The sequence below is a fragment of the Eutrigla gurnardus genome (assembly GCF_963514095.1).
Source record: "Eutrigla gurnardus genome assembly, chromosome: 20".
Classification (NCBI taxonomy): domain Eukaryota; kingdom Metazoa; phylum Chordata; class Actinopteri; order Perciformes; family Triglidae; genus Eutrigla; species Eutrigla gurnardus.
The window spans coordinates 2,703,060-2,726,026 of record NC_139931.1 but is presented as its reverse complement, the minus strand read 5'-3'; the positions used below and the strand labels follow the sequence as shown (position 1 = coordinate 2,726,026).

General features: G+C 46.2%; 1 protein-coding gene across 1 annotated transcript; it reads left to right on the top strand.

Annotated features, from left to right (window-relative positions):
* Positions 1–10,147: 10,147 nt before the first annotated feature.
* Positions 10,148–22,463, top strand: LOC311031544 (uncharacterized protein). The gene is made up of 5 exons (XM_084037877.1): positions 10,148–10,561; positions 14,984–15,376; positions 15,485–15,847; positions 17,109–17,344; positions 17,450–22,463. Exons 1-5 carry the CDS (start codon positions 10,195–10,197, stop codon positions 17,684–17,686), a joined length of 1,596 nt encoding a protein of 531 aa, XP_083894003.1. The 5' UTR covers positions 10,148–10,194; the 3' UTR covers positions 17,687–22,463.
* The last annotated feature ends 504 nt before the right edge of the window (positions 22,464–22,967 follow it).

Here is a 22,967-nt window from a genome sequence, read left to right as displayed (position 1 = left end):
AATCTATGCAGTTCAGATAAGAGGGAGGCGACTCGTCCCACCTCCCCCACCCAAGATAGCCAATGAAGATCGGGGGTTCATGTCACCTCACCAAAAGGCTCATCGCACCGTAGAAACGTCGAGGCCGGCGGCCGTCTCCGAGCTGTCACAGCTGTTCTTCCGGAAGATTCTAAAAAACACATTAAAAAGAAGAAAAATAAACTAAAACAGACGAGCTGGAGAGAAGGCGTAGAAACTTCCGTGACGCTGGCGTGCTCCCTGGTTGTCGTGGTGATATTGCTGCGTTTCCGTTCTGGGAGCGTTGCCTGGTTGTGTTCCGTGTTGCTGCTGTTCTCGTGACGCATCGGCCCGACATCATCTCGTCCGTATGGTTTCATGCATTCGCCCGCGCTGCTTGATTCTACAGGTCTACTGGACAGGAGAGGCTTCCTATTGGTGGATCTCCTCCGTGGAAGGTGGAACATGTGACCCACACACATGCATGAGCACTGTTCAAATCCCCCGTTACATATCACACCCGCGCTGGACTGGTGTTTAGCATGCGTTAACGTAGCCCATGTGGGTGGTGTAGAAACTGCTTGTTGGAGATTTATTTATTTATTTTTAACATTAAAGATGCTTTCCGTGTGTCCGGATCAGTGTTGATGTAAGATTTTGGCCCCATTTAAAAAAGTGTAGCAACAAATCAATACAGATGTTTTCAGGTGTATTTATGGGCTAGCATTAGCATTAGCTGTTAGCAGCTCTGCTCCTTGTTCACACAAGTTAAGCTTAGATAGAAAACAGCATGCTAACACTTTTACCTCAACACTGCTCCAGGTCGGGACGACATGCGCAGCTCTCATGTCGTACATGTTTCGTTGCGTTAACGTGGTCCATGTGGAGACCGGACTCTTCTGTATTGTGACTCTGGCTTCTGGTCTGGAGGGTTTACGGCGGGCGGTTGGTCTGTGTTCAGGCTCTGTGACACAGAGGTTCGTCCGCCTCTGTCGAGGCCTCCGCTGGACAATCCCGACATCACAGCCGCTGTCCAGCTCCCTGCACCCAACGCCACCAAATCAGTCTACGCTCCATGTCAAAGCAATAAAGTCAGTTCATTGTTATTAAGTTTCATTTGACGGAAAGTTTTCGCTAGCTAGCTTGCCGCGTCGAGATCCTGAACCCGCTGCAGAGCTGCAAAGTGCAAAGGTTTTAAGCATCAATCCAAAAAGATGCACAGCTGTGTTGGAAAAGTCGCTTTGCAGCTCAGTTTGCTCTGGAAAGGCTTCGCTCCGACAAGAAGCTAACGTTGTTTGACAAAATGCAAGAACACGTTAGCTGCTTCGTCCTTGCTAGCGGTCCTTCTGGCTGCCGGGTGACGTGTCGACACGAGGTCGTAGTCTTTGTTAAATATGTGTGCTTTCTTGTCGTAGTCGTTAGCGCTGTTAATCGTAGATGTCTGTGACCCTGTTTTAGTGGCTAGATGACGCAGAGTGGAGGTCGGAGATTTGATTCTATTGTTTGACGTCCCAAAACCAAAACTTAACGTCTGTGTTCACCAAAGCAAACACCCTGAACCCCTCCAAGCAGCAAAGCCCAATAGATGTTTGTTCTGATGGCTCGTCTGTAGATTTAGAGTAAGTTAGCACTTTTCTCTGCCGTTGTGTTGTCTACGTTCATCCCGTCATCATACGTGTTTTAAGACTGTAGTACAAACACTGACGTTGTCCACAAGGGGAGTAAATATCAAATCATGTTTCAGCTGTGAAGTCGTTTTACTTACGTTTCCCAGGCGTCTTTTAGAGCTCTGTCCAGGAAACTACTCCACCAATCACAGTCCTTCGTTCATCACCTGCCAGTTGCATCATAACGTCACCCACACTATTTAATTCAGTTCCATGTTCCCGATGGTCGATGGTTGTCGAGGTGACGTCACGGTCGTCGCAGTAGTCTTGCGATGGTTTTTCGGTGGATAAGAATCAGCAAAGAGAGGATGCCGTCGTAGCACCAGCCAGCTTGTTGACACTGATGTTCCTTTGCCGTGTGTGTGTGTGTTTTCTGTAACGTTCCTGTTCCCGTCTGGCAGCCGTCCAATCAGGTGCCGCCGCCGTCCTCTTGGGAACGACTACACGGACAAACGTCATGAAACCGTTATTGTTCATTTGACAACTCGGCGAAGGTTGGGAAGTTTGTCCAAGTATTCAGTCCCCCGTCCTTTTGTCTTCCCTCTTCCCGTTTGTGTTGTAGTTGTTTGGCTGTACAAAAACACGACGTTGAGGGAATCTGCGCCTTCCCTTCCCCAGCAGACCCCGCCCATTCGTTAATATGTGTAATAATGATAATAATAATAAAAAAGGCATGCAAAAGCGTTGTGGAGTTTGCATGATGGTGTTTTTTGTACCCCACCCCAAACTTGCCCTCCATGTCGTGCACTTTACCGCTCATCGGACCAGTCTTTGGTTAGCACGTTAGCTAACTACTTTACTTGTTCCTACTTAATCTGCGATTTTTTAATCAACACATGTTGGCGTTACTTGTCAACATTTGTTTTTAACATTGTTGGAACTGTCATCGGCATCCAAACTCCCGTCATTGACTTCCAAACTACAGTCATCCATGCCAAACTCCCCGGCATCAACATCCAAACTACCTTCATTGACTTCCAAACTCCCATCATCGACTTCCAAACTCCCGACGCCGACTTCCAATCTCCCGTTACCGACTTCCAAACTCTCGTCATCGAGGCCAAACTCCCGTCATCGACTTCCAAACTCTCGTCATCCACGTCCAAACTCCCGTCATCGACTTCCAAACTCCCGTCATCGACAGTGTGCAGCATGCCTCCCTTCCTCTTCAGTGAAACAAGATTGGTGCATTAATGCGCATATGTGTGAGTGTTTGTTCGGAGCAGCACGAGTTTGTTTTGACTTGCGAAGCATCCGATCGCAGGTCCAACGGGTTGCAGTCGTTTGATGAATTCCACTGTTTTTTTTTGTTATTATGACAGATGGGGAAAAGATAAGATTTATTTATGGACGCCATGATCACTGTTATTATTATATTATTAAAAATTCAAACCAAAGCGTTTTTTGCCCTCCCCCTTGTGTTCTCAAAATGTTCACCGCTAATATCAAAGAGCACAACGCGAGTCAAGTTTACACTGAGATGTTCGTCACAAGTGGTCAAAAAATATATTCTAAGAAAACATCAAATGTTACCGTAAAAACAGAAGCCCCGCCCCCTTCCCACCACCAGCCCTCACTGCATGTTGGTCCGTCCGCCAATCGAACGCTATCCAGTAGTTATCTCATTCCACAACAATGATGTCCGCCTCCTTTCCTTTCCACATGTAGATGCTAGTTCGTGGTCTGCTTAGTAGAGAAATAGATTCATGAGTTTAAAATTAGCACATATACGCTTCTCCTCCACTTCAGGGATTCACGGAGACGATGGTGGTGCTTTCTTCTATTTATTCATTGCTGTTTTTCTTGTTATTTTGGTGTCATTTTCTGTACAGCTTGTTCATCAGTCTGTTCACACCGCAGGATCAACGCTAACCGCCAGGTTTTTAGCTTTTAGCCAGCCAGCTAGCTAGTCAGCTAGCCTACCAACCAAAAGCTCTTGTCCCACAACGTTGGTCCCGTAATTTTTCCTCATTGACTCAATATCACTTACTTATGTGTTCCACAATGACATATTTTTTTTATTTGGATATTTGCTTCCATGTTGGCATTGTGGCCGCGCGGTAGAGATAATGGATCTTTGACCGGGAGCAGGCATCATCTAGGCTAGCTAGAGTTAGCTCGCTAGCTCCAATAAACCTCCAGTCAGCGTTTTTCCTGTGTGACAGACGCCTGCATCCTCGACTGAAATCACCTATCGAGGCGGGAAGAAATACATCGTACATCAACGTGCTGCGTTTCTATAACTGTACGTGACTGTTCTATTGGCCGTGTACGTTTGTGTCAGAGCGGGGTGCAGCACGCAGGCACAAATCATCCCGAGAGAGTTTGGCTGCGACAGCAGGACTCCAAAGATCGACTTACGTTAGCCGTTAGCTGTTAGCCATTAGCCTGTGTGTGGAAGTAACTTGGAGTATTGATTCTCACGCGTTTTCAACATGACTCGCCGTAGCGTGAGGTCATCGTGACGCAGGAAACATGTGCAGTTCAATACCTGCGGTGGTTATTTGCATAACTTTTCCGTTTGAATCATAGACGCGTGTCCGTCTTCCACGTCGAGTTCAAAGTTTCTTTTTGTTTCTGTTCCTCCATTGTCGGACAATTAAACTCTACTCTACGATGATTTTTGTCTTCCTGAAACTATTTTCAAAAACCAAAACCTGTCCAGCGCCCTGCTCTGGACGCTCGATGAAAAAACGAAGCCACAACAAACGTTTGTTTGTTGTGGCTTCGATCTGCGACTTGATATTAATCGTTGTTTCTAATGATGATTTATTTGAGGCTCCGCCCGCACGTCTTTTCTTTGAGGCTCCGCCCGCACGTCTTTTCTTTGAGGCTCCGCCCACACTTATTTTCTTTGAGGCTCCGCCCACACGTCATTCTGCTCTCCATCCTACGAGCCAGTATTTGGGTTTGAATCAGTGTTTTCTCCCTAGTGGGGAGGGTGGGAGGAGTCAGGGGAGGGGCATGAATATAGACCACACCCACATGGTCTCTGCCATCGCAAGTAGGAAAGACACGTAAAATAACATTGTTATTATCATTATTATTGTTGTTATAATGACTACTACCATAAATGACAAATAAAAATGCAGTAAAACATTTGCAAAAACCCAGCGGGAGAAACGAACGGCTTCACACAAAGTGATCAAACATAAACACTTTAAAAAAGGAGGTTATTCTATAATAGCAATGATTTAAAGAAGTACAAAAGGAGTTATGTTATCATAAATAATAGTAGTAACATTGAATATTGAATGCTCGCAATTTTGTCAAACTGAAACTGGATTCTTGTGTTCTGTAATTATTGTAAATAACTTCAAAGAGAGAAAAGATGACTTGCATGTCTATGTATAAATCTACTGAGATATCTATTCCCGTCAAAGTTGACACGGAGTTCGATCTCTGTCCTTTTTTCACGCTTCGCCGTCGTCTCCGCGTCCTTGTTATTCTTTGGTTGTGGTCGAGAGACGACAGCAGAGAGAGAGAGAGAGATGCATCGCTTCCAGCGTCCTCGTCCGCCGCGTCGGTCCAGACGCTGCGTTCACGCTGACCCGCTGAGGAAACGTACGATGGCGGTTTTTGTCGTAGTTAGTGAGACGCCGTCGTACCTCCTTCAGGTCTCTTCGGAATCCGTTTAAAAGGAAACGAAGAGGCGTGGCGTGTCAACGCAGCCAAACCACCGCCCATCAACCTGCGTCCAGAGGCTCCGCCCACTGGCTCCTCTGATGAAAGTGCTTCCCTCCATATTAGGACATTTAACACCGCGCCCCCTGATCACTTAGTGGGTTTCCGAACTCTCTCTCTCTCTCTGTCTCTGTCTCTCTCTCTCTCTCTCTCTGTCTCTGTCTCTGTCTCTCTCTCTCTCTCTCTCTCTCTCTGTCTGACTCTCTTGACCACAGCGACCAAACAACAAACCTGAAACTCGTCTCTTTACCCGCCGTGTTCCCCAGAGTTTAGTCCGCACCCCACCTGCCGGTTAGAAGTTACAACCCTTGATTGGCCCAAACAGCTCTGAGAGGACGAAGACGTGTCCCGGCAACATGTTGCTTGTACCAAACGATCCGTCCGACTTCGTCTCACAGCAACCGAATCGCAATCTAACCCGTCGGTGCAACACCGGAACCACCGGAGTCCTTTCCTCCGGAGCGTCTTCAGGCGTTCTCAGTCCGACTGGAAGTCGATGGGCTGAGATCTTTTAGCCTGAAGATGCTTTCGGGGTAGAGGGGGCCGTTTTGAAGTCCGTCGTGTGTTTCTGAGTCCGGCGGGACCTCCTGATGTACCTCAACAACCACAGTCTTCCTGCTTCGTTCCATCGCTTAGTCCTCGACCGGTTCCTGGAGGAGGTCTTAGCTTCACTTTCTCAAAGTGTCGAATCGCAAGAGATCGCCCGAAATCTCGGACCAGTCCAAGCTGCTCTTTGGCTTCTGAAAGAGGCGGTTTCGTGTTTTTTAGTCTGAATGCGCCTTCGATAGGTTTGAGTAACGCGGTTCTCCGAAGCTCACCTGGGTCCGGCCTCCAGCCTCACACAGGCCTACGGTAAGACAGCGTGCAATATACAGAGAAACAAGGGCTTTCTTTATCATGCAGACGTACAGGCTCCGCCCACAGCCCGACCTCCTGCAGGAACGCCCACCAATTGGATCACTCGTTTAGACGCTGTGATTTCAGAACCGTCTGGGGCGACGCAGAAGTACCAATAAAAACCCCATGAATATGGAAGACACGATACCTCGGGAGGGGGGGGTGATCTTGGGGGGAACGGCCGACGGGATTCCAGTCACAAAGAATCTTTCAAAAACGTAAAAAACGACAGAGGCTTCGCTCTTCAGATGCAACTTTGACCGGAAATGCAACTTGTGTCCCGTTTTTTTTGTGTGTGTGTATGTGTGCGTAGCGTAATGTAAAAGCGATCTGTCCCCCCCCTCCAACCCTGCCCCCCCTCCCCCCTCTCTCGTACTGCTGTTGGCTGTTCTGTTTAGTTCATGTGACGTGCCAGTATTCCCCCTCGCCCTGACTTTACCCATCTGCCCCCCACCCCCCTCTCCCTAACCCCCTCTCTCTCTCTTCATGGATCTTTAAGATGACAACTCTATGCAGATGCTGTCTTTTATAAGTGTGTCAAAATTTTAATTTAAAATAAAATCTTAAAAAAAACAAACCCTGACAGACATATTGAAATGATAACAAAAAATGAATAAAGAAAAGGATTGTTCAGTGTACTCATGTTTCCCGTCTCTTTGATTTCATCTTCACTGGATTTAATTCCGTCTCCATGACGACGTCAGGAAGACTCAGCACTTCCTGTAGGTGTTTGACATTAAAGGTCGGGGGGGTTACGATGAAAGGCTTTTAATGTGAAAGATTGTTGCAGGTTTCATAGAGGGGCTAAGTCCCGCCCCTTTCTGGTGTCCCCCATGGGACCTTATATCAGAAGCAATACCGGACCGGAGTCCCGGCAGAGATTACCAAAAATGTAGTGATTATAATCACAGTAACACAAGAACATGTTCTAAATGTGCTGTTACTTATTATTAGCAGTAGGGGACGCTGTATCACGTGTAGATATTGTACATCTTTATTTATTTATATGTAAAAGAGTCCTTGAGACTATGTGGTTCACGTCTAGGATCTAGAGGATCTCTTTGAAGAACCGGTCCTTTGAACCAGTCTCCGGTTCAGCGGTTAGACCGTGCACTCTACCAGGATCTCCCTGGCCCAGGATCTCCCTGGTCCAGGATGTCCCTGATGAACACTGCATTGAGACCTGACAACGTGTTCCTGAAGGTCTTGATCCAGCTGTCGTGGGTTGTGATGAGGATCTTCAGCAGAGTCTCACACGTATAATACTTCTTAATACTTCTCACTACCAGCGACGATGAGGTGTCGCGTAGGGCGGCGCTGCTGCTAGCTGAAAGTAGGCAGCTATGCCTGAAACATCATCCATCATCATGTAAATCCTCTTCTTCCTCCTCCTCTTCCTTCTCCTACTACCACACTGTAAAAATACTCCGTTACAGTAGAGGCACTAATACCACACTATGTAAATACTCTAGTAGTCGCTCATATACTGTGTACTAATACCACAGAGTAGAGTGTATGATGATGACTATATGTTTGAGGTTATATGTATGAGACATTCACAGGTAGTTGGTTTTCCTGACTCATCCGCTTTAATTCAGCATTACATCACTGACACATCACAGCGTGTCAGCAGCAGGGAGGAGGGGGGAGGGGGAGGCTTTGTGTCCGCAGAGGAAGCTACCCCCCTCCTTCCCCGCCTCTCAGTGAGAGCATGCCGCAGCAGAGCGACACTCCCCCTAAAAAAAGCTGCGCGTTTGCTTCAGGCGCTACGGTAACAGGGGCCTGCCGCGTCAGAGGGGGGCGGGGCCGGCATCTCGGCTGAGCGGCATCGTCTCATCGCAGTAGCGGAGCGGACGGCAGCCGAGCCGAGCTGCACCTGGTCCGGGTTTTTACACGCCCCCCTTTCTCCCCGCGGGCCTGCGCTCCCTGCGCGGCCGCGTGTGTGAGCCCGCGAGGCGGCCTGCCGCTCGAGCTGCGGCCCGCTGAAAGGCTGGAAGTCGCCGCCTGCGTGTGTTTTCCCCCCCGTTTCCGCTAGAAGCCCCGGGCGTGAACGCAACATGTGAATGCAACATGTGAACGCTGTTATGTCATCAGGACATGCTGATGCAGGGAAGTGGTTCAGGTTCCTCCTGGTCTCTCCTGGTCTCACAACCCAGCACGCCGCTCACTTCTGCTGTCAGCTGCTCCTGTTACCCGTATATTTCTGTATATTATAACCAAATATATGGAGGTCAATCATGCCAGTAAAAATATATACTAAATTATAATTAGTCAAAATTGTAAATTCATGACCAAGTTCATTTTTAAGTCAAAATACAAGATTTCATGATCTTATCATTGAGGTTCATTGCGGGTTTTTTCACATTTCACTGTTCTTGGCATTAAAGGTCTTCCATACACCAGGATCCCTCGACTGCTGCTACCTTAATGTCTGCAGAGCTTCGTCTTCCTCTCTGAGAGCAAACAGGGGGACTGTGGTGAGTCCACGTCCAGCCCTCCAGATGGGGTTTTTGGCTGACGTGGATCCGAGGGGCCCGGCTGGTTTTTTACAAGGCCTGCAGCCCATATAGACCCGTATACATGTGGCTAAGCCTATAGCTGCTCCTACAGACACTTATTGTTAGTTGTTACTCCTCCCTGGAAACCAGCCGCCCTCAGGAACGCTGCTCCCTCTCTCTCAGGGAACTCAGGGAACTCAGGGACATAGGAACAACACAGAACACATGGCGGCTGTGAAGCTGCTTCTGGATCAGTTGCTGGTCTGGATGAAGTCATTGATCCTGAAATCAGCTGACCGATCGTCAGTGTTCACACATTTAAACGTTCGTCTCATAGTTTAGCATAAAAACCACGGACACCTTTCATAAAGATCAGAGCCGATGTGTCGTGTTTAGTTTCTTCTAGTTATGAGAGTTTATTTGTGACGCGTCTGACAACATAACGGGTTATTGTTTTAAGTTTTGTTTTATGTTTTATTTTATTATTTTACGTTGTATTCCTGTGATGAGGACCTTCATTCATATTGTAAACAGAAATATCCTGCGTGATCTATTTGACAAAGACATCATTAGTGATGGAATGTAGCTAGCTAGCTAGCAAGACGAGTTGGTAATGGTGGCCGTGTTGGTGACGTACCTAGCTAACTAGCAGGACCAGCTAACAGCTGTGTTGGCCACGTACCTTGCTAAGCTAGCTAGCTAACCAGCAAGACGAGCTAACGAGCATGTTCGCGATGTACCTAGCTAAGCTAGCTAGCTAACTAGCAAGACGAGCTAACGGCCGTGTTAGTGACGTACATAGCTAAGATAGAGCAAACTAGCATTATGAGCTAATGGCCGTGTTGGTGACGAGAGATGTAGTTCACTAAGCGGTTTCACAGAGAACGTAACGCTAAATATGGCTGCAAGCTGCGTCAACGCGTCACTTCAGCAAAAGAAAACGTAAATACGTTACACATATGTAAGCCAATTTAAGTAAGCCCATTTAAAGAGAAATAATCCCATAAAACATAGTAAATAGCATTAAAAATATATTTTCTTTGTGTTCTAACACATCTGGAGACGTGTTCACGGTCACGGTCGCTGGTCTAGAGTTCCAGTGATCCGGACTAACGTCGCGGGTCTGAGTCCGGGTCTGACGTCTGACGATGACTGATGTTATTTTTCTAAAAAGCCAAAATGGCGAGGCTGCCTGCCTGCAAGGGCAGACATGTGGGCGGGAAAATGCTGCTGCGCTTCTACTCGGGTCTTTCCGGCGACCGAGCGAAGGGGCTGAGCACGCGACGCTCGCCGAGGCGGAGAGAGCAGCAGCCGGAGCAGCCGAGACGCCGGATCCAGCGAGCGACCCGGGTCCGTTTTAACCCAGTTTTCCGTCGGGGAGAGCGGGCAGGGGGGCGGGCGAGGGGGCTCGGGAACACGAGCATGAGAGCCCTCTTACCGGGGCCGAGAACATGAACGGGGCCGTGTACATTTCGTTCTTCCAGGGCCAGCTGGAGTCCGTGCTGGAGCAGGTCGTCCAGCTCGCCGTCCAGGAAATCAGCAAGACCGTGGGTTCGAGTCTGAACACGCTGCTGCTGGAGACGGCCGTGAAGGAGCAGGAGGTCCACCGGATCCGGCTCCAGCTGCAGTCCTGGGAGGACCGGGGCCGAGCCGCGGACGGAGGAGGGTCCCCGGCGGCGGGTAACAACAAGGCGGGCCGGTCGGCGGGCGACGAGCGTTCGGAGGGGGGGCGGACAAAGCCGGAGCAGCTAGTCCACGGACCCGAACCCGGTCTCCGCACCGACACACGCCGCCTGGAGCAGCGCGGACGAGTCGTGGGTGAGTTCCCGTTATACAACACGCACATTCACACGCAGACACGCAAACAAACAGCCGCTCCGGAGGGAGGAGGGGCCCCCTCCGGAACAGCACGCTACGGGTTGCGTAAGTCTGCGGGCTGAGAGAAGGTTTACACGGAACAGGACGAAGCCTGCAGGTGATGGAACCGGGTCCAGGATCAGACCGGGGACACAGGAGATCCAGACCAGGGAGACAGGAGATCCAGACCAGGGACACAGGAGATCCAGACCGGGGACACAGGAGATCCAGACCAAGAACAAAAGAAGCTCCAGACCGTGGACACAGGAGATCTAGACCGTGGTCACAGGAGATCCAGACCAGGGACACAGGAGATCCAGACTCCAGGGGGGACAGCTCAGGAAACCAGGCAGAACGTTCAGCACAACTTTTTAATTGGGGGTTAATTGGAGCAGAATGGGGGACATACTGGCAGATCTACGGGGAACCAGACTGGGGGACCAGACTGGGGGACCAGACTGGGAGACCAGACTGGGGGACCAGACTGGGGAGCAGTTGGGCCTCCTTTTCCATAAATAACAAGCAGTCACATTCCTGTGTTTACTGCCGGGTGGAACAGGAAAGGCGGCCGAAGGAGAAAGTGTAAAACAAAGAGCAGGTTGTAAACAAAAGAAGATCATCGCTGCAGATTTACAGCGTTCCCTGACAGGCGGGGGGGGGGTGTCTAGTGGCCTGAACTGTAAAAGGGACCGAGGCGGGAAAAGAGGGGCCCGAACAAAGATGTGGCGTGGGCGGTGAGGATCCCAATGGACAGGAAGGCGTCTCCGGGTCGTCTTCATGGGTGTCGGGTCGGATTAGTCGCCGAGAAGCACTCGAACGCGTCTTCGGCTCCACCAGGGGCCCCAAACGGGGCTCCAGGGGCCCCAGACAGGGCTGCATGGGCCCCGGTTAATGAGGGCCCCTGGACCGAAGCTGCCACACAAGAAGTTTGTCAGAAATGCGTTTGGTATCGATCAATAATCAACACATTTTAAGATATATGTTGATGTATATATCGATATATATCATATAGCATATATATATATATATATATAGCATATATATATTATATAAATACCATCAATATGCATTTATGATCATTATTAATTGTATTTTATTAACTATTCATATTAATATTTTAATTATAATTAATATTATTATACATTATTATAAATATACGTATGTATATATGTATAGATTATTATAATAAAGCATATTTATGATTAATTATTCATATTAATGGTCAAAAGACAAGAACAAAGCTGATCCATGTGATCAGGACAGACATCCTCCATCAGACGTGTGTGTGTGCGTGTGTGTTTGTGTGTGTGTGTGTGTGTGTGTGTGTGTGTGTGTGTGTGTGTGTGTGTGTGTGTGTGTGTGTGTGTGTGTGTGTTGCAGACATGCAGCTGACACACACACACACACATGTAGGGGCACGTGAGACAGAAGCAGCCTCTCATACGAGGACGCCGCCGCCGCTCTCACACATGCATGAACACATCTGTGCACTCGAACACAATCACACGGCTGGCACGCGAAGCCCCGCCCCCTTTATGTAGAACCAGGCCAGCACAACGACACGCAGGACCAGGACCAGGGAGGATCTCAGGTCAGCCGCCGGCTGAGGAGTATCGTCTTGTGTACTATTTACTGTACTTCTACCTTCACCACTTCTATGTGTTAACTATAACAATAATAACAATATTATATTATTTATAATAATACTATTATTATTATTAATAACAACAACAATAGTATAACGTTGGTTCTGTGGTCTACAGCTAACGATGGTCTCGTGGTTTTAACGATACAGGGCTACGGGTCCTGTGGGTCCGGTCTGGTGAGAATCTCTATTGTGCTGCTCGTTAGTTCCAGCTCGTTGCTTTATTGTGTAGCTCACTGAAACAGGAAGCAGTTTTCTAGTTTAATCCAAGCTTCTACTTTCTTCTTGTTCAACTTGTTGCTCAGAGGGATCTTTGTTCTCTCCGGGATCCTTGAGACCATGTTGAGACGGTCTCCGTTGTCCAGACGGGGTCTGCTTCCAGACCACTTTGTCTTCCTCAAATTAAAGTGATTTCTTCTCTGCTGCTCTTCGTCACTCATGTCCGCGGGGGCGAAGCGTGCCGTTAGATTAACGGCGACAGCGAGATAATGAGTCCATGGCTTCATCGCGCAGGGGTCGGAGGTCGCGGTACTTTGTGGCGGTGGGGGGTCCACATGCAAGAGGACTGGGCTTTGCCCCCCAGGAGAGAAACAAAGGAGGGAGAAGGTTGTTGGTCTAAGTGATTAAATGAATCTGCGGAGACCAAAAGGAATTTAAATAAAGTCAAATAAGTTCCTTTCTAGTCTACGATAGTAGCTCACATGAGTCCAGAGACCAGACCAGACCATGTGGAGGAACCAGAGACTGTCTGTGGTCCCCCAGAGGTCTAGATAGTAGCTCACATTAGTCCAGAGACCAGACCAGGCTATGTGGAGAAACCAGAGACTGTCTGTGGTCCCCCAGAGGTCTACGATAGTAGCCCACATTAGTCCAGAGACCAGACTATGTGGAGAAACCAGAGACGGTCTGTGGTCCCCCAGAGGTCTAGATAGTAGCCCACATTAGTCCAGAGACCAGACTATGTGGAGAAACCAGAGACGGTCTGTGGTCCAAACAAGGTCTCTGCTGTATTTATGTCTAGATGACCTTATTTGGAGTGTTTTGGAGGAGCTACAATGTTAGCGTAGCCTAGCACCATCAACCAGACTCCATTCAGAAAACCAGTGTTTTAAAAGTAGTTATCTTGTCGGGAAGTCAGTGAGTTCATGGAACTGAACTGGGACCAGTCACATGATAAGCTGTGAGTCTCAGCACATTGAATCCTAATAATAAAGCTGCAATAAAGGGTGTCATCGTGAGCTCGTTAGAGGGCTCGTTAAGGGGGTTTCCAGCTCCCAGATCAGCTCTTCTGTGGTTCATGTAACACACAGATCTTTGTTGTCTGGACACCAACGCTTCTACGCAGAAATGCTGTTTCCTCTAAGAAACATCACACCGTTCATTTAACTTCAACATGAGTTCAGATCTCATCCATGAGGACACGATGACATCATTGGATGACATCACGTTCTCTTCTCAAACTCAACACTTTAGCGTTTCTATTAACACAACAGGAAATGCTGCTTCTTCCACCATGATGGTGGAGAGTTAGCTGCACTAGTGACGACCCACCAGCTACTTTTAAATGGCTGTTTTTTTACACAGAGTCTGGTGTAGAGTCCACATTGAACCCAGCAGGGCAACATCTTCCTGCTGTTGACTGGAGCGTTTAAAGGGTCGGACTGGGATTTCAGGATCCCTCCTACACTTGGTTCTGGTTTCGGGGACAGGAAGTGACACATTAACGCGTCGCCACGTAAACCAGCAGCAGCTGTGTTGAGTGTGAAAACGGTCTGAACAGGACCGGGCCTGGAGAGACTCTTATTGTGGAGGCCGAGCAGGAAGCTTCGTCGTGGTAGTAGTACTAGTAGTGGTAGTAGTAGTCGTAGTACTAGTAGTGGTAGTAGTAGTTGTAGTGGTGGTGGTAGTAGTAGTACATGTATCTCTAGTGTATACACAGAGAAACACTCACCCTAACACTGGGTGTCTAGTGTCTGAACTAGATCCAGTAATTAGACTGGCGGGCATGTGGTTACCGTGGTGATGAGATGTGTCATCACGGATCTCTTCTTCGTGGCCTAAAACACGTCGTGTACCAGTGTATTACTCTTACATAGACACATGTGTGTAGACGTAGATACACTCCTCGCCTGCAGATTACCAGTCTGGTTTCATCCATGATGTCACAGCCTACACGCACACACACACACACACACACACACACACACACACACACACACACTGAACAAACCACCAGCCCAGTTTGTTTGTGATTTACAGGTTGATTGTTGTTGGTGTCTAAACGTAGAAAGTGGGTCATCCAGCAGGTCACATGACACGGAGGTCACATGGTTTAACAGATGGACACTCAGCTTTTACACTGCCTGCTTCCGTCAATAATTAATGTGATCAGTATTTCGGGTTCGTTTGACTGTAGTTCTGTTTGGAGGGTCAGTTCACCCAAAACTGGGGCTGCAACCATCGAATCTCTTTGTAATCCAGGAATCTACCGATTATTCCATCAAATAAAACATTAAAATTACATTTAACATTTAATTTCTTAACATTAAGTCAATGACTAGAAACAGATTTTCTTTATTTAAATCTCAACACAAACAAGAAATCAAAATAACCTAAATTGTTTAAGAATAAAGTGATGATGAAGATGATGATTATTGTGATAATGAAGAAGATGATTGTGGTGGTGATGATGATGATGATGATGATGATGATGATGAAGGTGATCTGTCTCCCTACAGACCAGCTGAAGTCCGTCATGGAGCAGGTCCTGGACTTTGCGGTCCACGAGCTGACGAAGATCGTGGAGGCTTCGTTTGACGACCTCCTGCTGGAGATCACCAAGATGGAGAGGGAGCAGCGGGTCCTGGAGGAGACCCTGGACCGGAGCTCCGGCAGGGGGGGAGTGGGAGAGAAGGGGAGAGGGGGGGGGGAGAAGGGGAGAGGAGGAGAGAAGGGGAGAGGAGAGGGAGAGAAAGGGAGAGGTGGAGAGAAGGGGGGAGGAGAGAAGGGGAGAGGCGGTGGGGGGAGGAGGAGAGGGTCTGAGAACGACTCGGTGTCTCCCAGCGGCTCTGAAGAAGCCCGGGAGGATCTGGCTGAGGTCACCGTCGCCAAGGAGATACCAGAGACAGATGGTGAGACGACACTGTGATGTCACGGTGATGTCACTATTACCATTTGATAACTTTCATAAAAGTGTCCTCCCTTCTCTACATCCTTCCACCCCTCTCCTCCCCCCTCAGACCCGGAGCGACCCCCCGTCCTCGCGGTCTCTCAGGACTGGGTTCCCATCCTGGACAAGGTCTTCGGTCAGAAGTGGTGCAGTGACGTCTGGCAGATCAAGGAGCTGGTTGGAGGGGGCCGAGGGGCAGGAGGGTGGAGTCTGGGGGAGGGAGGACCGGCGCAGGCGGCCCCCCTCTCCGCCCCCTCTGTGACCCTGGAGCCCTCCCCCTCCTCCCCCCAGCAGGACCCCCGCTGGACCCCCCTGGAGGACATGGAGGTGTTTTCTCCCGATGAAGAAGCTGCAGACTGTCAGAGGGACACCACCAGACGTCCCTCTGGACCCTCAGCTGGACCGCCAACTGGACCCCCCCTCAGCCCCACAGGTGACTCAGAACTCACAACAAAGATATAATGTATATACAATACAGTGAAAATATTTCAACAAAAATACATCAGCAGTAATATGAACATGGCTGTAAATATAATAAATATACAGAATATATAATAAAAGATTAAAAACTACAATGTAGTACGCTGTAGTAGTAGCTCCCCCTGTGTCTCATTACTGTCCCCTACTGGACAGTTTCATAATCAGCTACAACAGTGAGTCAATAATCCGAATCTCAATCAATACTTTTACTGTAGTGGAGCATATTCTATGTAGTATTAGTACTTTTACTGTAGTGGAATATATTCTGTGTAGTATTAGTACTTTTACTGTCGTGGAATATATTCTGTGTAGTATTAGTACTTTTACTGTAGTGGAATATATTCTATGTAGTATTAGTACTTTTACTGTCGTGGAATATATTCTGTGTAGTATTAGTACTTTTACTGTAGTGGAATATATTCTGTGTAGTATTAGTACTTTTACTGTAGTGGAATATATTCTATGTAGTATTAGTACTTTTACTGTAGTGGAGCATATTCTGTAAAGTATTAGTACTTTTACTTGTAGTGGAGTATATTCTATGTAGTATTAGTACTTTTACTGTAGTGGAATATATTCTGTGTAGTATTAGTACTTTTACTGTCGTGGAATATATTCTGTGTAGTATTAGTACTTTTACTGTAGTGGAATATATTCTATGTAGTATTAGTACTTTTACTGTCGTGGAATATATTCTGTGTAGTATTAGTACTTTTACTGTAGTGGAATATATTCTATGTAGTATTAGTACTTTTACTGTAGTGGAATATATTCTATGTAGTATTAGTACTTTTACTGTAGTGGAATATATTCTGTGTAGTATTAGTACTTTTACTGTAGTGGAGCATATTCTATGTAGTATTAGTACTTTTACTGTAGTGGAATATATTCTATGTAGTATTAGTACTTTTACTGTAGTGGAATATATTCTGTGTAGTATTAGTACTTTTACTGTAGTGGAGTATATTCTCTGTAGAATTTGTACTTTTACTGTAGTAAAGGATCTTAGTACATCTACCTTCTGTTGATCAGTTAATGAAGGACCTGTTCATCTGTTGGATCAGTGTTATTCTGGTCTCTCTGGTCCCTGGTCTCTCTAGTCCCTGTGGTTTCTGTGGTCCCTGTGGTCTCTCTGGTCTCTGACCCTGGTCTCTTTGGTCCCTGTGGTCTCTCTGGTCTCTGACCCTGGTCTCTCTGGTCCCTGTGGTCTCCAGGGTCTTCAGGCCGGCGGTCCTCTGCCTCGATGCTGCACCGTCTGCTGACTCTGCCGTCTCAGCTGCTGGAGGAAGACGACGAGGACGCCGCCGCCGCCAAGGAGGCGCTGACCGCCCTGGGGACCGAAGGCGCCGCCGACCGCCGAGACGCCGTTGAACCGCCCAGGGAGGAGGAGGAGGAGGAGGAGGAGGAGGGCGAGGAGGAGGAGGAAGAAGAGGGAGACAAAGGGAGGAAGGTGAGGGAGGAAACCTTTGTTACGATGTCATCATGAACTGTAACATGTATGTGGTCTAACGTGGTCTAACGAGGTCTTACTTGATCTAACGTGGTCTGTGTGCAGAAGAAGCGGCGGCGGGTCTGGTCTGAGTGCGAGGACTGCGGGCGGCGGTTCAGCCGGATGTCTCTCCTGAAGGCTCACCGCCAGACGCACGCCGCCGAGAACACTGCCGCTGACATGCCGCCCCCGCCGGCCCACGCCGCCGCGTCTCTACGGTGTTCGGACTGCGGGAAGAAGTTCTCCTCGGCGACCCGCCTCCACAGCCACATCCGGACCCAGCACCCCGGCAACCGGTCCTGAACCCGACGGGAACTAGAAATGGGATCAACCGAGTCCAACAAAAGCTGAACCAAAACGACAAAACCACGAAGCAGAACCTGAAGAGGATCCACAGACCTGAGAACGGATCAGAACCTAAAGGGAAATGGATCAGGTTCTGAGTCCGGAAGAAACTAGCAGACCTGAACAGAGGGGATAGACCGGTCTTAGACTCCAGAGGCTTTTACTCTGAAATCCAACAGGAAGTTGACTCACCTTAAGTGCAGCACTTAAATTATAATAATAATCATCATCATCATTAAGGTCAATTAGTACAATTAAGCAATTAATCATTTAGATGAAACTGATCATAATGGAACTATTGATCAGTTATTGACAAAGACATCAGGTGAAAATGTTTTACTATTTATTAAAAAAAACAAAATGTTAAATGAAAACTGATGAGAAACATTGAAGGTTTTTATTGATTAACGATCAATTAATCTAAGATTATAAAATAATTGAAACTGAAAACCTTAAATCACGATGAAAGAACCAGAAAATCACAACTTTATTTAAAACCCAGATTGTTTTAAAAACAAACAAGTTTCATATCAGAACCTGAAATCGATAATAATCATAAATAAATCTAAGTCTAAAACCCGTCTATCTCTCGTCACCGGAGGAAGGTCACATGATGGGTTATCATCCAGGACCAGCAGTCGGGGTCCGGGATCAGGTTCGGTTTTGAATTACCGAATTTTTTGAACTTTTTTTCAACGTTGGAAGGAAGAAAAACTTTTCGGCCAACAAAAAGCCAATTCCTCTGTCAGCTGGTTGACGGACAGATTCTCTGCACCAATCAGGATTCACCAAGTTAAGACGTCGACCAATCGGAGAGCTTTTCCCCTGAACAGCATTTTAACAGCTTTTATGGTCATAAAAACCCCTGAATTAAAAAACACTCCATAAAATTACTAGATGAAAACCGTCAAATTTAAATTAACACAGTGATGAAACACATGAATTATCTTATTATAGTCTGGAGATGTTTGGTTTTGGTACCTTGAAAGTGCTTGAATTTGACTTAAAATCGAACATGAATGAACCCCGTTAGAAAATACAATTTTTGACCTTGAACGTTAACTTTGCGGTTCTTCTGTAACGTTGAAGATGAATATTTCACGTTAAAATGCAGCTTGGGGGGATTTGAGCTCAGATGAACTCGTTCCACGTGCTGAAGCTGCACGGAGACTGGCAGGGACCCGAGTCCCGCGTCCGGACCAGATGAACTCATCTGAGCGGATTCAAAACAGGAAATAAACAGTCTGATGGAAGGAATAGTGATGAGGAGGTGAAAGGAACCAGACATCCGCCTCTCCTCCTCCTCTCTGGAAACGTTAGACAGGAAACCAGGTAACGAGCAGCAGCTGCTGCAGGTGAGGCTCCGCCTCCAGGTGAAGTTGTCTTTTTGCAATAAGCTCGTTCAGACCGGCGGAGCACCTTTTCCTGTTTCCTGGCAGCGACGGCGGTTTTTGGAACATGATGATGATATTTTTGATTTTTCTACCTGTTTGTGTTAAAGTGTCCTTTCATTGTTTCCCTCGACAAACAGACTCTTCTTCTCTTCTTCACTTTTTTTGGTGCGTTTTTGTCGTCATGTTTTTATATTTTTTCTTGGACGATATTTGAGGATTCTTGTTGCATCACTACTCGTTAAAGACAAACAAACAAACGAAGAAGCGATCGACGGAGAGAAACTTCATCAGTGGCATCGTTCGTTTGGACTCGTTGAATGTGAATCTCTGTTTTTACTTTCAGACTGATGACGAGGAAACGAGATGGGAGGAAGGTTTTAAATCTCTGACGGTTTACTCCCCTCATCCCTTCATCCTTCCCTCCCTTCTTCCTTCCTCCTTCCCTCCTCCCTCCCTCGTTCTTCATTTCTGTGACCTCATGTTAAAACACAAATACCTCCTGAACAAACACAACCATGCACACATACATTTTTACATATATTTACATACATATATATATATATATACATATACATGTGTATATATATATATGTTTATATATACATATGTATGTGTGTGTGTATATGTAAAAACACACAACTTTTTTGAATTCTTTAAATTATGTTTCTATGGCTTCAGCTAATTAATTTCTTTTACTAACTTGAATGAATCTGAATGTACGGAAGCCCGTTACGGCCAAGAAAGGACAAAAATATAAAATGAAATAGAGAAATTAAATAGAGTTGCATAGCTAACGGGGAACTAAATTTAAAAATGTTACATATTAATTAAAGAAAAGACATTTGACTGATTTTGTAGTTTTGACTTACTGTTAGTATTTTACATTTTTTTTTTTTTTTTTTTTTTTTAGAAATTCCTAACTTTTGATAGCTTTTTCTTTTCCTGGCAGAAAAGTAAATATAAATCTAGTTTTTATTCACAATGTTTCCAAGGCTTACTAATTCTTCTTCTCTGGATTGAAGTGGATCTGGTCTGTATGGAAGCCTGGTGCTGCTAGGGAAAGAACAACTTCTGGAGGAATGTTAAGATCTGGAAGAATGAACTTCTCAATGTGAACTACGGATTTAAAAAGAGATCAAATGACATGTAAACAAACTGTGAACCTCCAGTAGACTTTCATCACAATCATTCCTTAATCCGTCGGCATTTAGAGCCTCGCTGCACCGCCCTCTTCTTCTTCGTCTTGTTCTTCTTCTTCGGTGGTGGAGTCCGACAGGAGGACACGGAGGCATCGGGCCCGTGTATTGATCGCTGATTCATCCCTTTCTGCTCTGTAAATGTGCAAACTGGACCTTTTCTAACGGCATCCTGTTTTTACAGTTTGAACAAAAGTACGGAAGCAATATGAAGCAAAACAAGAAATCAGACGTCAGTTTAAAAACCATTGAAAGTAGATGTTTGTGTGTGGTGAACCCTCGGTCATGCAGATTAATAGCCGTTTACTTTCCCGCCTCTCTTCGCTGCTTTAATAATTAAAGCTAACTGTATCGCTAACGTTAGAATGACTCACTGCTTCTCTGCTTTGGGCTGCACGCATCCTCACATACCTCATCTTGTTGAACGTTCCCGTGTGATGTGCTCCTCCCCACACAGACCTCGTTACCTCAGTAGGTGTTTGAATGTAATGATGTGTGTTTTCCATTTCGGATGCATCTCAACTGTTTATCGTGACGCTGTCGCGTAAAAAACACAGAACAAACGTCTCAGGTTTGAAGGTGAAAGTCCCCGAAGACGAAATGTTTTTAATACGTAACAAAGTTCGTCTTTCAGGACTTTCATATCTAGTTGAACAGGTTTACAGAAAGCAGCAGGATGCTGCGACATACAGAAGCTAATTTCTGCCACAACCAAAACAGACAGACAAAGTCTTCAAGGGAGATAAAAGGATGAGATGCTGACGAAAGAGTCAGACACACATTAATACTTGAGATTCTTTAGTCACTTAGAGTTTCAGATTTAGTCTCAACGTTCCTCTGATTCCAGTTCCAGGCGTAAGTCATCTCCTGCTCTGCATCGTAAACATCTGGCTTTTTCCAGATTATTCGGTGACGTGTAGACGATTATTTGTTGTTTTCATGTTTGACATGTGATCACTCGTTGCACAACTTTAAAGGTTGTAGAGCTTTTAAACGACGGCGTAAAGCACGAAACAGCAGCGCGTTTTAAGGGAAGCAATGAGGTCAAACAGGACGACGTGAAAAAATATCTAGAATATCCAGATGTTCTTCAAGGTTTTTATTTTCTTAAAACGCACAACAAATAGGAGTAATGTGTTTTTTACATGACAGCAGCTGCTTCACTGCAACAAACATCAGAGAACATTAGATATGAGGTTTTACTCCTGGCAGCAGCATCATGTGACCTGTTCACCAGGCCAGCTGATAACCAGGTGACCTGATAACCAGACCACCGGGTATCAATCGTTCAATCACCCAGACTGCATTAATGGGTACATATTACATCCCGACTCCTGTGATTCCCATTTGATGTGTTTTATTTGATACAGTTTTCTGAAAATTGGTTGTGTGGAGAGAAGACGATGTTTCAGCCTCTTCGTTAAAACAGAAGCTGAAAAAAGAGTGAAAGAAGGGAATCGATTCTGCAGTAAAACCTCAAGGTTTTAGCTGAAGATGCGTTTCACTCAGAGCCCAGAGGGACCTTGATCTTTCAAATAAAGGGTCCCTATAAGAAACCCTGCATGTTAGTCTGTAGAATTAGATCTGAGGGGTTCCTCAGGGAACAATCTAAGATCCTCTTATTGTTTGATGCAAACCTGGGAATGAGGGCATGAAAGGGATGTTTTTAAGTGTTTTTATTATTTTCTATTTGAATTGTTTTCATTTGTATTGACAGGGAACTGTGACTAATATTCAAAGCCTGGAAGGTTTTTTATTTTAAATATGTATTTTTACTCCCTGTATAATCGCAGTGAACCGACTTTGTCAAAGAAAGTTCATCTCAGTGTTTGGATTTGATGCAATATCTTTGAAAAAATGTGCCCTTTTTTGTAATTCAGCAGTCTGTAATTGCCAACGTTTGACATCTTCAGCCGGTGAAGCGGAGTTTTCACTGGTGTGTTTGGCTGCATTGTGCCCCGTGTTGATCACAGCAGCACCGTCTGAATGTCATTTACGCCAAGTTACTAACAATACGCCATGATGATGATGAGATGATGAAGGTGGTGATGGTGTGTTTTAATTTTTATTACCTGTTTTAGTCGATGAGACCGGGTACTTTTTAGTGTTACAATTCAAACAAAACCAATAAATGTTCACAAGGACCGACCGAGTCTGCCGAGTCTTTAATCTGCCGATGAGACGAATTAAAAGGAACAACAACACTTTTTGGGAAAGTTTGAAACATATCCAGATATCCTGAGAAACATCTCGAACATCTTGTTGAGAAACTGACGTAAAAACGAAATCAGTTGCTGCCACCAATGACTGTTAATCATGAAATCATCACACAGTCAACATTTTAATGTTGGACATTAATAATAATAATGTACAATTAGAGTGATTTCACAGAGCTTTAAATCCAGTACATCTAGTATTCAGATACTTTACAGCAGTAGAAGTACTGTGAAAATACTCTGCTACAGCTAACTAGCTCCCAACTAGCTAGATACCTAGCTAACTAGCTAGTTATCCAGAGCTGGTCCTCTCTTCCTGGTGAGCTGTGACATCACTTTACCGCCCACTGGTGTGTGTGTGTCGTCACCATGACAACTAACAACCACCACCATGTTCTTCTGTACCAGACCTGTCACGTGACCTCTGAGAACA